The 15000-nt window shown below is 34.5% G+C and overlaps 1 protein-coding gene across 17 annotated transcripts in view; it reads left to right on the plus strand.

Moving 5' to 3' along the window:
- The window catches only part of FOXP2 (forkhead box P2), a 557737-nt gene that overhangs the window by 496776 nt on the left and 45961 nt on the right, over positions 1–15000 (plus strand). For all 17 annotated transcript variants that reach the window (XM_041727433.1, XM_041727435.1, XM_041727432.1 and 14 more), the window contains 2 exons: positions 9136–9349; positions 11137–11241. In XM_041727433.1, coding sequence (XP_041583367.1) covers positions 9136–9349; positions 11137–11241 — 319 coding nt within the window. The remainder of the gene's footprint in view (positions 1–9135; positions 9350–11136; positions 11242–15000) is intronic.

The raw sequence follows: 15000 nt of genomic DNA on the forward strand, positions 1-15000 counted from the left end.
ACCATTCCAAAGAGAATTGGAATAAACCATAGTGTCACCATGCCCATGAATGTTCTACTCATAAACTGTTGTTCTCTGCAAAAATAAATGCAACTTGAGGACAAATGAAGAATAAACTTTTTTAAAAACTGTGTATAAATTAATTCAATGTAAACATGGATTTCTTTGGTAGAAACTACACTAAAACAGAAGCAATAAATGTATCTCATTGAGTTTTTTCAATTAAATTTATATAAATTCTACATTTAGGATCTAATCATATAAAAATCTCTTCAGGGATCCCTGGGTGGCGCAGCGGTTTGGCGCCTGCCTTTGGCCCGGGGCGCGATCCTGGAAACCCGGGATCGAATCCCACGTCGGGCTCCCGGTGCATGGGGCCTGCTTCTCCCTCTGCCTATGTCTCTGCTTCTCTCTCTCTCACTGTGTGCCTATCATAAATAAATAAAATTAAAAAAAAAAAATCTCTTCAATAGAGAGAAGCAGGATCTTATTTGAATAAAACCATTGAAACAAACACTTCAAGAAAGTTTAAAATAGATGTTCACAGAGGCAAAATATAATTTAAGTGCAATATATTTGTTAAAACTATTTTCTTCCAAAACAAGCATACAGATATCTTGCCAAACAAGGAAAATTTATTATGATATAACCATTTTCATAGTTTTCAAATGAAAATTTTCTCTTTTTTCTGAACTTTTTAAAATAAAATTATCTTTTTTTTTCCTTTTTTTTATGTTTGTACTGTCCATAAAATATATGAGAGATTAAATACACAAGATAGAGAACATCAAGGAAAAGGAAATAAATCTGAAAACACATCGGGGTTTGAGCAGAATATTTATATTTTAAAGAAAAAACATGAAAGTCATCATTGTGTTTTTACTGTTTAGAGGAGGAGGTGTGAAAAGTACCACTATAGAGAATCACCAGCCAAATATAGGCAGAATGTGTCAGATAAGCCAACTGTAGTAAAGGAACATAATTTCATAGGGTGGTGCTGGAATCCTAAAATTGGAATGAAAGAAAGTAAAAAAGTAATTGTTAGATAATATAAGCCTGGAATTATTTTTGCCTTAGCCCCTGATTATCTCAGATGAAAATAATTTAAATATTTTAAACGTTTTTACCATCAGTTTCCCAGTTTACTTTGTACCAAGTTTTTGGTTGGTTGATTGATTAGCCATGAATAATAACCATATGAAAACCAAGTAGGATTTATACACAATGATGATCTCATTGGGCCTTTAAAAATATGCCATATTTGAAGTATTTATCCCCATGATTTAATACAGGCTACTTTTTAAAGTTCCAGCTTCTTTCAACCTTATATAAAATAAGTGTATGAGAATGAGACAGAAGTAACAAAATTATAATAATTTTGATAAGAGTAGAAGATTTATAGACATTTTTCTCTGTGTTGCAAAATGATGTAATATATCATGCCACCCTTTAAAGTAAATTATTTTAAACATTAAGCATTTAAAGTCATCATGAATATTACTATAATACTGGGTTTTAATAGAAGAGAGGCAATGAAATTACCATCTCCAAATGCACATATGAGGTGACTGTAGGTATACAGAAGTCAAATACAAAAGGATGGATTTGTAAATCAATATCAAATAAAATACTGATTATGAGGCTATTTGCTCCATGGATAGTACAGTTTATGTGTCAGCTAGTAATTACTTCGTGACACATTTTCATGACCCAGTACCAATGTCTACAGGTAATAGGAAATTATTGTGCATGCACTTCAAACTTTGATATGATTTTGACATGAGATAGAAGTCAGCGTATTCCAATACGCACTATACTCACAGGCTTCCTATGACTACAGCGACTAAAATATACCTGGTAAAAACTTTATTTCCTTCTAACCATCTACATGTTTTTGAATTTATGAAAGTGGTTTAAAACGTAATGCTTTTGTGACCAATTTGAAAGACCAAACAAGGACTGCGAGGCTATCTAGCCAGAACAAGTTTGAACTTAGGCCTTCTAGAACTAGATGAGTTTGGAATGAGACAACTGTTGAGTAATAAATAAAATGAAATTGTTTTTAGGTAAAATATAACATCCTGAGGTAGGAATGTGCTAAAGTTTGTCTTCTGACGAATATGCGGCCAAGATCAGCTATTTGGCCTTGACTCATTCTCTGCTTATGGAAATCAAAATAGCCAAATGTCTACTTCAGTATCACTTCTGGCATCCCGATTTTTTGCCTAATCTGTGATCATGTATTTGCAGAGATTGCCATTATATATAATCAGGATAACAAACAATGCTTGCCATGTAGAATTACTGTTAGCATTTTAGTATTCCCTTTTAAATACTAGTCAATCTTCAATTTGCAACTTGGAAGGAAACTCTCCTTTGGGTTTTTAATTTTGTATTTTTTTAAAGATTTTATTCATTTGTGAGAGACACAGAGAGGGAGCAGAGACATAGGTAGAGAGAGAAGCAGGCTCCCTGTGGGGAGCCCGATGCGGGACTCAGTCCTATGACACCAGGATCAAGAGCTGAGTCAAAGGCAGATGCTCAATCACTGAGCCACCCAGGCATCCCTCCTTTGGGGTTTTATATATGAAAATTCCCATCAGTAAGGTAAAGTTTAAATGTATATTTATTATTGCAGGAATAAAATTTTGCGAAGTTAACCATAAATGCTGTTAATATTATGTATAAAAACTAACTTACGAGCCTCGGTGGCTCAGTTGGTTAAGCATTGGAATCTTGATTTTGGCTTAGGCCATGATCTAAGTGTCATGAGATCAAATCCTGTAATGGGTTCTGCCCTAGACATGGAACCTGCTTAAGGTTCTCTCTCTCCCTCTCCCTCTGCCCACCTCATGCTCCCTCTCTGAACAGAAAATAAAACACAAAAACTAACTTACAAAAAATTAAGTACATAGGGAAATATTAAGTGTGTTAAGTTAGTTTTTGAGAAAATGTAAATAAGATAGAAAGGTGGGGATTAAATTATATCCTAATTCTATTGTCACAGAATTATTTGGTGTACCAGCACACATACACGAAAAGGAATTTATCTCCATTTAGGCCGTAAGTCTTTATAAAGTTGTTTGTCACTTATTTATCTTGAGGGAAGACTCCAAAGCAGAATGTCAGCTTTGCCACATTAAAGTTTCATGATGAGGAAAACTCAGAAAATTACTTTTTTTAAAATAAAATATCAAATTTTAAAAATGCAGCCTATAAACATTTTAATAGTAAAATGATAGTAGGAATTTTTATATGTATTTCAGATGTATTCTAGTATCCCAGAAGTTCCTTCTTTAGTGGAGATGTTTGCCTTTGGTCTCAATTTTAGTCAAATAGCTGTTGTATTCCTTCTAACTCAGCATTTGGGCAAAATATTTATTAGGTCCACCTCTCATTAAACATACATTTTATGTATGTTTAAAGACGGGCGCTTACCTATAGGTTAAAGTAGACCTCCAGTCAAATATAAATCAATAAAATGTTAGGTTTGGCAGATTTTAAATGAACACATAGATCTCTGAAGGGTAGCCTAGAAACCAGAATAATGGTTGCCTCTGGAGAGGAGAACAAGGAAGCGAGAGGTGGGGGTGGGTAGGGAAATTTAATTTTGCAATGTACACCCTTCTCTATGATTCAGTTATTTGGCCATGTGTAATATACTAGTGCTTTTTAATGTGAAATTTAAGATGAAAAGTGAAAATTACATGATAATAGTTCAAGAATTCTGGTGATTAAATATCAAATTGTTTTCATAAAATATATGAATGATACAAATACTTCTACCAAAATTTGATTTTATTACTTTTAGTTATAAGTAACCCTAGAAAATAAGCAGAGTACAAATAAGATAATTTTTAAAAAATCACAGTAGACTTTACATCATAATGTATAAAAATTATTTAATATTAAAAATTAATTAGTTGACATAGAAAATGAAAGGACATTGAGAGAATCTTTCAGTTTGGGGTGTGAAAAAGTTGTGAATGTAATTTTTACCAATAAGGAAAGCCACTGGAATTTCTAAAACCTGTATGCCCCAAGGATGTATAATCTAGATGTGAATTACCAAATTTTAATTAATTCTTAGCACATCACTTGTCACCCAGTAGTTACTCCGCAAACTCTGGATCCAGGATTAAGGAATTAATATTTAATTGCTTTACCTGTGGTATTACATGCAATTTGATTAGGAATTCATCCTTTTATTCATTCAACTCCTAAGAAAACAAACCTTTTAATGCTTATTTGTAGTATGGGCAGTGAACAAAAGTAAGCCCAAGTCATCATCCCAAAGCCATCACCCATCCTCATTTCTTGATTGAAAGTCATGGAATTTTAAAATTGCATAATCACACAACATCTTGGCACTAGTATTATATGCATGTATCCTTGAAATAAGCTACTAAGAAAATTGAATCATCCTTACTAAAGATTTTAAGTTGCCTATTATTCTATGATGGTCTAGTCCACTGATTCCCAGATTATGCTTGCCAGCATGTTCCAGTCAGTTGTATAACTTGGTATCCTTGGAGCTTTCATTCACTGGAGGTGCTCTTACAGGCACTGGGGGCAACACAGTGACCAAAACACAGAAACCCCTGCCACCAAAAAACTTTTATTATAAATTAAGTAAAACATATAGTGATAAGTGCTAAGGAATAAAACCTTAAAAGTCAGTCTAGGAAAAAAAGGAAGAGACTGTAGGAAATGGGACAGGTTGAACTTGTAGATAGGGTGGCCAAGGACAGAGTCCTGGAAAAAGGTTATGTGAACAAATGACCTAAAGATGTGAGAAGCCCTGCCACGCATTAGCTCTAGAGCTACTCAACTTTTCTGTTCCTCAGTGTCCTCATCTCTAGAATGGGGATAATAATAGAGCCTGGGGTCATGGATTAGCACTGAAGCATGGAGAAGAGTGACTGGTATATCAGAAGCACCGGTAAGTTTCTAAAAAAATAATAAAAAAAAAATAGATGAAGAGTGAGTTGGGGTCAGAGAGGCTGTATAAACAGAAACTTAGTCTAGAAGCAAGCTAATTTTAGAAAAAAAAAATCTGTGAAGTTTATAAATAGGCAGCCTGCAGTTCAAGGGAGGGGCTGGAGATCACTTGATGAATTCTAAGCCTACACCCAGTATTTAAAACTGAAATAAATTAGTGTAATTGTAAAAATGGTTTTGCACTTGTTTTTCTTTTTATCCTCAAACGGATTTGTAAAATGCTGAGTTAAACAAGAGACTTAAGTTTTCTTTTTGTGGTTGGTTTTTGGGTTTTGTTCCTAGGCATCTTGGAACTGATGTACATGTTAACATTAGTCATGAGTCTCCCAAGATAGAGACCAAAGACCTCTTAGATCTCTTAGATTAGGAGTGTTTAGAAGAGCACTGTTGCATAGAACACAGTTTAGGCAATACTGAACATATAATATTATTGCCTGAAAAACAAGTTAATTCTTGTAAATCACCAAAACTTCAAAATTTGCAAACTTTCAGAATCCTACAAAATTGGTTGGCTCATTGTTTCATATGCATAGTTTTGTATCCATAGAAAAGAACTAAGCAAATTGTAGATGTGAAAACTTTGTTTCATGAGCAATGAAGTAGTTTGCTTTTAAAAATATTCCTCCCAAATGATCTACACGTTGGAATCATCTGTGGGGCTCCAGAAAGAGACTGATACCCATGTCCTACCTCCAGAAATTGTGATTTAATTGGTTTGGGCTATGGTCAGGGCAGCAGAAGTTTCCAAATGCCCCCAAGTGAGTCTAATACGCAGACACTTTTGGGAACCACTTCTACTAACGGGAATCTCTTTTTGACATCATCTCTTCTCCTCCCCATATCTGTAATCTTTAAAAACCATTTTCTTTGTTGTTTAATTAAGGATCCTTATTTGGATAGCGAACCAGGTTATTTATTTATCAAATGTTGATGCGCTTAGTATTTGTTGCCATATCATTGTGATGTCATGGTGATACCACTAATTTGCAATACAAATGAGTGTTATAAGAGAAGTCTGCTTTTAAAAGGTAAGTAGATACTTAGGTTAACTGAATTGTTAATAAAATTCAAAAACTAAATTATTAATAACATCTTTAACTGGTATAGTGTCTAAAATGCATCTAAGAGTCTTTAGCCAAGATGTAAAGTTTTATTAGCTACTCAATCTGCTAGAATCAACTAGTGCCGTTTCTAATTCTTTAGACATTGGCCTTATAGGATGGCAGTGCTCACAGATAACATGCCACAAGTACATCAAGAGCCACAGTACTTCCATGTGAATACCGAAATACCTTCAAGAACTATGTGAATCTGTTATAGTCAATTAAATCAGCTACTGTGTATTAAGCACATAACCAGGCACTGCTCTTAGCACTGGGGATAGATGGGCAAAATAAGAAATCCCTGCTCTAACCAGCCTGAGTTTACAGTGTAGTAGAGGGAGACTGATGACAAGTAAAACAAACAAATAAATAATATGGTTTCAGAGACTGATTAATGATTTAAAGATAAATAAAGTAGGGTGAGGTGATAGAGAATGTTAGAAGGCAAGGTGGGGAAGGGGTGATAATGTGGTCAAAGAGCTCTCAGAGAAGGTGACCCTTAAGTCGTCTGAGGGAAGAGAGGGAGGAAACCGTGAGAAGATCTGTGACAAAGTCGCCAATGCTGTGGGAACAGCCAGAGCAAAAGCTGGCAAGGGAGCAAATATTTCATGCATCTAAGATGCAGAAGAAAACTAGTATAAGAGAGAGAAATGTAGAGAGCGAGCATTAGATGACATCAGAGAGGCAGACGAGACCCAGATAATAAATGCTGGTACTTCACAGGCCACAGTAGGGTTTTTTGTTGTTGTTTGTTCCTTTTTCTTGTTGTTTTTTTTCCCCCCCCGAAATGTTCTGGAAAGCATTGGATACTTTGTCTGGAAAGCCCCATGGCCTAATTTAGATTTAAAGGGATAAATTTGGGCTGATATAGGAAGAGTGGTAAATTATAGCAAGGCAAGGAGAAAGCAGGAAGACAGGAAAGGAGAAAAGGAGAGCCATCGTCCAGGCAAGAGTTGATGGTGGGGCAGAGAGGCAGTCAGATGGTGAGGGCTCCCATGCAGAAGAAGAACAGATGCTGTCACAGAAAAGGATTTGCTAATGGAGCTTTGCTGTTAGGATACGTAACTCATACAGACAGGTAATCAGGAAGTTACAGTGAGAAAAGTTTCGGAATCCTGAGTTAAAGATAGAGTTAAAGCAATAATTAATTATCTTTATATAGAAATTATTTCCTATGTAATGGAGAAAATACCTTACTTTTATTAAGCCATTCTCTTCTCTCCAGAAAAAAAAAAAAAAAAGTAGTTTTTAATGACTGGAAACCTGAGTTAGCCTGCCTTTTCTTCAGTCTTAGGCTGCTTGAAAATCTTCAGGAGCCAGAATCACCAAAATGATAGCTTTCAGTAAAACTATCTGTAAGAAATTGTGATAGGCATAGCAATTTAAGGTTACCACTGTGATGAATAATTTGACCAGAAGTTATGTTTGGAGCAGTGAGAATTCTTCTGTCACTTTGGGCTACTTACCTCTCTGTCTGGATTGATGATTTTTCTACTTTCAGGGGTAGGGGTGAGAGGGCTCACTCTCCTCGTCATCACGTCCTGTTCTCCCCTAGTCTCCCCTGCCTGTTCCATCCTGTCGGCTCCCACACATCTCATGATTGATCTGTATCACTTATAGCATCTGATGGAGACATGTGCTGGATTTTGGAGGTGGGGGTAGTTTGATTAGCACTTCCATCCTTACGTTAGATATTGCAGATGAACGTGGTAATAAAGAGCCTAGATTTTGGAGCCACAGCACATTAGGTTTGAATTCTGTCCAAGTAGCTATGAATGTAGCGATTTGGTAACATCTTTCATCTTTCTAAACCTCCATGCCATGCCCTCATCTGTAAAATGTAATGATTCCTAACATCAGGTGACATTAATTGAGATTATGAATGTAAAGCATCAGACTCTAGCAGATGCTGAGTAAGTGATAGCAATCACAATTACAAACTGCATTTGCCCCTGTATATCTTTATTCAGTACTTCTCATATTTTTAATATGATATCTTAAGAGCAAAGGCATTCAAACCAAACTGCCTGGATTTAAATCAAAGCTCTAGCACAGAGAAGTTTTATGACCTTGGATACATATTTGAGCCTCTCTCTCTCTCTCTCTCACTTTGTTTCCTTATCCATGAACTGGTTAAAATATAGTTATCAACTCCTTTGGATTTAGTGAGGATTAAGAAGTATAGGGTGTAGAAAGAATACATGAAGGCATAGCACTTGGCACATATAAGTACAATTTTATAAGTCAGCTACTGTAAACAATAACCTCTTAATTCCTTATTTCAAAATTACAGTAAAAAGCTAAAGCATTGTGCCTTGATTTTGTTTTCTTCCTTCTTAAATCTGGTAAATTTGCACGATCTGAACCAGGGTGTTGTTTAAAATGCGTAGTTCATTCATTCTATCAGTCATAAAATGAGGTTTCCATATTATCTGCTTAATTGATCCATGTAGGTAATCATATTGGCTTATTTAGCACCTCCAAGCAAAACTCAATTATTTTGTTTGCCTGTCTGAGAAAGAGCAAACTAACTTTGTCAAAGTTAATTGTCAAATATATTTTCCTTCTGAGTTGAATGTTTACTGGTTTTCCCTGACATTTTTTTCCTGACATTTTTGTTTATCCTCCTTACTCCTTTTCTTCTTTTCATTTCTTTTGATATGTCTCATTTCCAAATCTATTTCTTTTTCAGTTCCTCACTGATAAAAACTTAATACCAGCAATAAGAAAAAGCTGCTGCTAAAAGTTGAATAGTTTAACTTCCAAGTAGAACTTGCTGGGTTTTTCCATTAATCCTTGATATCATTTCCAATATGATCACACCCTACTATTCCTAAATTGGTAGTCGTTAGCAAATAACTGATTATTCACGAGAAAGGCAATGGTGCTGATGGTGTAAAGTGATTTATTGTTGTATATTAATTATGCTGGTAGCATCACTTTTGTTGTTGGCATTAATCCAGTAATAACACTAAGCTCATTATATGAACTTTACCTCGTTATATTAGTGGGGCTTTCTTTCATTTTATAGCTGGCTTAAGTCCTGCTGAGATTCAGCAGTTATGGAAAGAAGTGACTGGAGTTCACAGTATGGAAGACAATGGCATTAAACATGGAGGGCTAGACCTCACTACTAACAATTCCTCCTCGACTACCTCCTCCACCACTTCCAAAGCATCACCACCAATAACCCATCATTCCATAGTGAATGGACAGTCTTCAGTCCTAAGTGCAAGGCGAGACAGGTAAAGCTCATGAGATTTATTCTATATTTATATGTCACCAACTTTTACTTCCACCATTCATAAAACTAGGATAATGATTTGTACTTAACAGGGTCAGAATGTATAGAACAAATTAAATAGAAACCTTTTGATTATTTATCTTAAATATTATTTTCATTTCAGAAGGCAGTTCAAATACCAGAATTGTGATGAATTTGGTGGGGAATGTGCCTGAAGAAAGTTATTTTTTAATATGTGCATGTGGAATTACTGTGTCAACATATTTTTACGGCTAATATGTTGTGATGAACCAGATTGCTGAAATGAGAACATTTTACCATTTCTTAAACTTACGAACCCTCTTTGAATGATTAAAGATGCATCCATATCCCCCTTAGTATATGCTTAAAAACATGTGCTTGATATATGTTTACGAACACGTCCATAGATCCAAGAATCAATATGCGTAAAGACATAAACACAGGTGTTGTAAACCAGAAGATAGAATATCTGGCTTGCCTTTTTATTGGTGTAGCATGATGGAATTTATAAAAATATAAAATAAACTTACGGCAGTGATTGAATAGTATAAACTGAATAAATTTTACTCAAAATTCACAAAGAAAAATTATTCGATTTCAGTTCCCCACATTGAGTACATTATGTTAGATAATTTTCAACTTCCTGTTTTATTTTAGTTGTGTAAAAACTACCCTAGTAAAAGGAGCACCCGGGTACTTTTTGTCCATTTACTTCCATTTATTCAAGCATAAAGCCATCTAATCAGGTTCCCTTAATCTACACAAAATACATAAGCTAAAACATTGCTTCACATGAAAAATATCTTTTTAAGAGATGAAACATCTCTTAAGATGCAAGATTTCTTAACAGAGTTACTTAGGCTCCTGTGGTATACAGCACTGAACATGACAAATTTGAATATAGTAGACTGGAAGTATTCTGTGATGTAATATGAGTATCCGCCTGACAGCAACAAATTCTTTCTCGTAAACATTTTTTTATAGAACCATATATTTAATTACAGTACAGTTTAAAATAGGATGCTCTAATTTGGTGGTGTTTCTGGTCTTCATTTGAGTGTCATGAAAATTTTTTCTTGTTAGTTTTCATTATTATAAAATGGTATGCTTCCGAATGCTTTCATGCTGTTGTTTTAATTGAGATTAATTTGATGATTATATATTGCAGAAGTTGGTTGATTTTTCTAGGATCTCTCTGTCTGACATAAAACTCACTTATCAAAAGTCTTTGATGATTATAGAAGGATATAGCTAATGAATACTGTTCCAAAATAGAATTTTTTAAAATCAGCTGTAACTAGTGGAAATATATATGGTTCACACATAAATATTAAACAATTTAAATGGTCCTAACGGTCCACATCTTCTTGAAAAAGAGCATTTCAAAAATCTTATGGTGGCTGTTCTATTACCTTCTTAAAAACACAGGTTTATTTCACTTGACCACATATGAATATATATTTTTTATTTAGAGGTAAATGTTACATTAAGGTCATATGGCAAGATTAGCATATGATATTATACAGTCCTCTTAGTTTTTCATCCTTTATTAACAGTCATCTTTGGCTCTATTTCTCCTCTAATTGGAACATCATCTAGCCTTGGCAGTTGAACTATTCAATAGAACGATTAAATTTTTCTGACTGCTCTGAGCTGAATTGACCTGTTTTGACCTGTTTGTCACTGATCGTAACCTGACAGGCGCTAGCAGCCTGCAACGATTATGGCTTTTTGAGATGAATCTGACGCCGTGTTCTTTTGCTACAGCTCGTCACACGAGGAGACTGGGGCTTCTCACACTCTGTACGGCCATGGAGTTTGCAAATGGCCAGGCTGTGAAAGCATTTGTGAAGATTTTGGACAGTTTTTAAAGTAGGTTTCTTACCTTTTTTTTAGGGAAGGGGGTGGATTATGTGGGAGTTTTAGGCATATTTTGTAAATTAATACAAAAAGCTCAAAGGAAGAAGGTCCATCATCATGCACACTCCGTGTTTTCTGTGTGTCCCAACAAGTGCATGACTGAAGACAGGCCAAGGAGGTGACTTCATCTTTACCTCTTCACCAAAATATTTTAGAAATCATTCATTAGAGGTTTTTGAATGAATGAAAAATAGTAGCCTACAGTAGTAGTGTCATTAATCATTGGGAGACGTGTGCAGGATTCACTTAAATTTCAAGTTTTTAATAAAAAAATTAAGTGAAATTACGTGAAGAGTCATAGACTACATATAATTTTAAACAGACATATTTTACAGGTTTATTTTTTGATCACGAGCTTGATATTCCTTCCTTTAAATAATGATGCTTGACATATATATATTTAACAACAAGAAGGAAGAAATGAAAGTTGAAAGTAGCTAAATTTTTAAGAAATAATTCTATTTCATCTACATTGTTTCTTGTTGCCCTCAGAATCACAGAGCAACCTTGCATGGCTATGTACTTGTGTGATACATTACGTGGCTTCTCTAGCTTAAAAATCAAAGTTTTGTGGATCCTTAATTTCTTCATACCGTGATATATATATATATATATATATATATATATATATATATATATTTTAATTTTAAGAGGTTCCTTTTCAAATGAGAATATGCATCTTTTTTGAAACATTTTCCACGCACAATTCTGCTATACAAGAGATCTAAACAGAAAGCTACAGATAGGTTTATGGAGATGAGTAACTTCACAGGCTGAGACTCTTATGTTGTCATGGAGCAGCTAACAGGGTGAATGAACTGTTTCATGCTTCATCAACAATTAAGTTAATTAGCTCATTTGAAATTGCACTGCTTTGTTGCCAGGATGTTGGCAGAAACATCAAAAAGATGTGTTTACAAATGGTAGACTACAGGGTATAGAGTAAAAGCACCTTAACAACAAGGCACAAGTACTTGGCATCCTCATAACTTTATAACGGAATTACAGTAAGATTTCCACAAGGATTTTTTTTAACTTTTTCTCATTTCTGACCAATTAAAAGAAAATTTGCTTACTATATTGCTTTGGCTTTTGTAAATGGCCTTAAATAAAAATTTGCACTGGCTGTTATACCAGAACAGCAGTGAGCTACCATTTTGTTGGGTATGAAACTGATTCAACTGTTCTAGGCAAAGAGAGCATTTCAAATGATAAGTAACTTTGCTGAAGTGTTCCTCTCTAAGGAAATAACATTTGTTAAAGACAAAAATATAGGGACATGGATTTTTAACAGCTAATTTCATATTTCTTCCTTTGAATATATTCATCCTTATCAATATGTTATATCATTCTTTACCATTAAGATTATTAAGAGGACTATTGCTACCATATCTTAAATACGGTCATTGAAGCCCTAGAACTAGCCCAATCACCATCTCATCGCTCCAAGTTGTTCTCCCTGACAAAATTAAGAATACGTTTTAAAGAAAATGTACATATTTTCCCTTGAGTGTCCTTTCCTTTGTAGCACATGGAAAGGGACACTTTTATTCATCTCAAATGTTTATATAAATTTTTATTCCTAACAAGCAGACGAATTTGAACCTTCATTTTACCCTCCATGGTTCCTTTTGACATTCATGCTAATATTTTTAAAAAACTAAAAGAAATTATAGGGGGACCAGGGATGAAAGAAAGAAAGAAAGAAAGAAAGAAAGAAAGAAAGAAAGAAAGAAGAAAGAGAAGAGAAATTACAATTAAAAAAGCATTTCCTTTCAATTACATACCAACTTTGATTCCAAAGGCTATTTTTCCAACCCATTAACTTTATAGAGATGACAGGACAAGTGACAGTAGATTGTAAGGTCTTTCTTTTAGTCCATTTTTGTTATGATATGCTTTAGATTCTCTTACTCAGAGATCTGTGATAAATTCTGTTGATAGATGTAATAGGTAATGCCAGTGTACAGTACTGCAAAAGAAAGGTATTTTTTAGATACATTTCCATACTGGCATTGTCTTTTTCTTAAAGTGGGAAATTAAGAAAGAAATAATATATTTTATTAGGTTAATCAAGTTCAGTTATTCAGAAAAAAGTTTAGTGTCTGTGCGGAAAGTGAAATGAAGAAGACATCACCACCACTAATGTGAATTTTCTTGGAAAGAAGATTTTGCTTTTCCTTTGTAATAATGGGGAGAATTGAGTCTTAGGGGAAAGGAATGTTGCCAGACGAGTCAAAAAGCTGTAAGAGGGTTTTTAGCTCCCAGTTTTCTTATTTACTCTCCTCCAGAAACGTTATATCAAGTGCTTATTATAAAAACTTTTCTGAGAAAATATCGTTGTGGCATTTTTATTTCTGAAATGCACTAGAAATAAATGTATAGCTTGAGCTTGACTTCAGTATCAGACAATGTATCCATCGGTTTGAAATAAAAGAAATCCATTCATTATTACTATTTAGCCTACATATGTTGAGTAACAAAGGAGAGTAGAAAAATAATTTAGAGTCCCAGATCCCCTTTCTCTTGTCATATGCCCAGACAAACTAGTAGAAGCCCTGTGTTTTTACCCAGCACCAAATAAAAAGCCAGCAGAGGACAGGTGCTTATGTGTATGTAACATACATATTTTAGTTTTACGTGTGTTCTGTAACACTCAATGACGTATTCTTTTCCACCAAATGAAGGCTAAGTTGGAAACCTTAATTTGTAGCAGCAAAGATAAAGGCAAGAAAAATAAAAGACAAAGGAGAAAGTCCAGGCTAGGGAAAATTTTGAATTTTACTGGGAAGAAGGTGTTGACAGAAGCTAACCATTTGTCTGACCACTAATTGAGGACCTCACTAGATCACTAAAAGCATTTAATACTACTTCTTCATTACTGTCTTATAAATGTCAAAGTGTAATAACATCTGACAAAACTTTAGCGTAGTGTGTCTGCAAAATTAATTATCATTCCATAGGACCTAAGTCAGCTTGAATGTAGATGGATTGGCTTTTAGAGCTGAAACCAAAAGGTTTACAATATAGCATTCCAGTTAGCAGACAAGTGTTCTTGAATCTGCACACACAGATGCCAGCAAATAAAACATGGTCTGAGGATCCAAAGGTGGAATATGCTCCGCGAAGAAAGGCAGAAGGATTCGCATCCATAAAAATATCGATCTATTGAAGACTCATTAGTTGATGAACTTAAGTGAATTAGACTTGTTATAAAAACTAAATCTTCAAGGCTTGGCACTGTCTACAGCGCCACAGAAAAGGTAGTGGAGACGGAATAGTTTATTTCATGGAAATTTGTTGTCTTCTTTTCTTGCAGCTGACTACTCTAAAAATCATGCTTTACTTAAGTGTGTATTGTCTATTTCTTTGTCTTTGACTAGGCAGCCTGGCTACAAAATTATGACCTCAAGAAGGCATTCTTTGAACTTGTCAGAATGTTGTTTCTTTGGGTGACAGTGCCCCCATCTCTCAAAACTAAGGCATCTCACATAATCAGCTAAATGAATAGTGACAGCTAACATTTTGTATTTAAACTCCTGTCAGTGTTTAAACATAAAAAGCTTGATGCAAAATAAATCAAACACCAGTGATATGCAAGTGAAACATTTTGTTAAAACAGTCTCTGACATACTTGGATTTAAATCTGATCCCTTTTTAGCTTATAAAATGCTATAACTTTAAATGAATTTGAAAAATCCAGAGGTTAAA

The sequence above is a fragment of the Vulpes lagopus genome, chromosome 13, assembly GCF_018345385.1.
Source record: "Vulpes lagopus strain Blue_001 chromosome 13, ASM1834538v1, whole genome shotgun sequence".
Lineage (NCBI taxonomy): Eukaryota > Metazoa > Chordata > Mammalia > Carnivora > Canidae > Vulpes > Vulpes lagopus.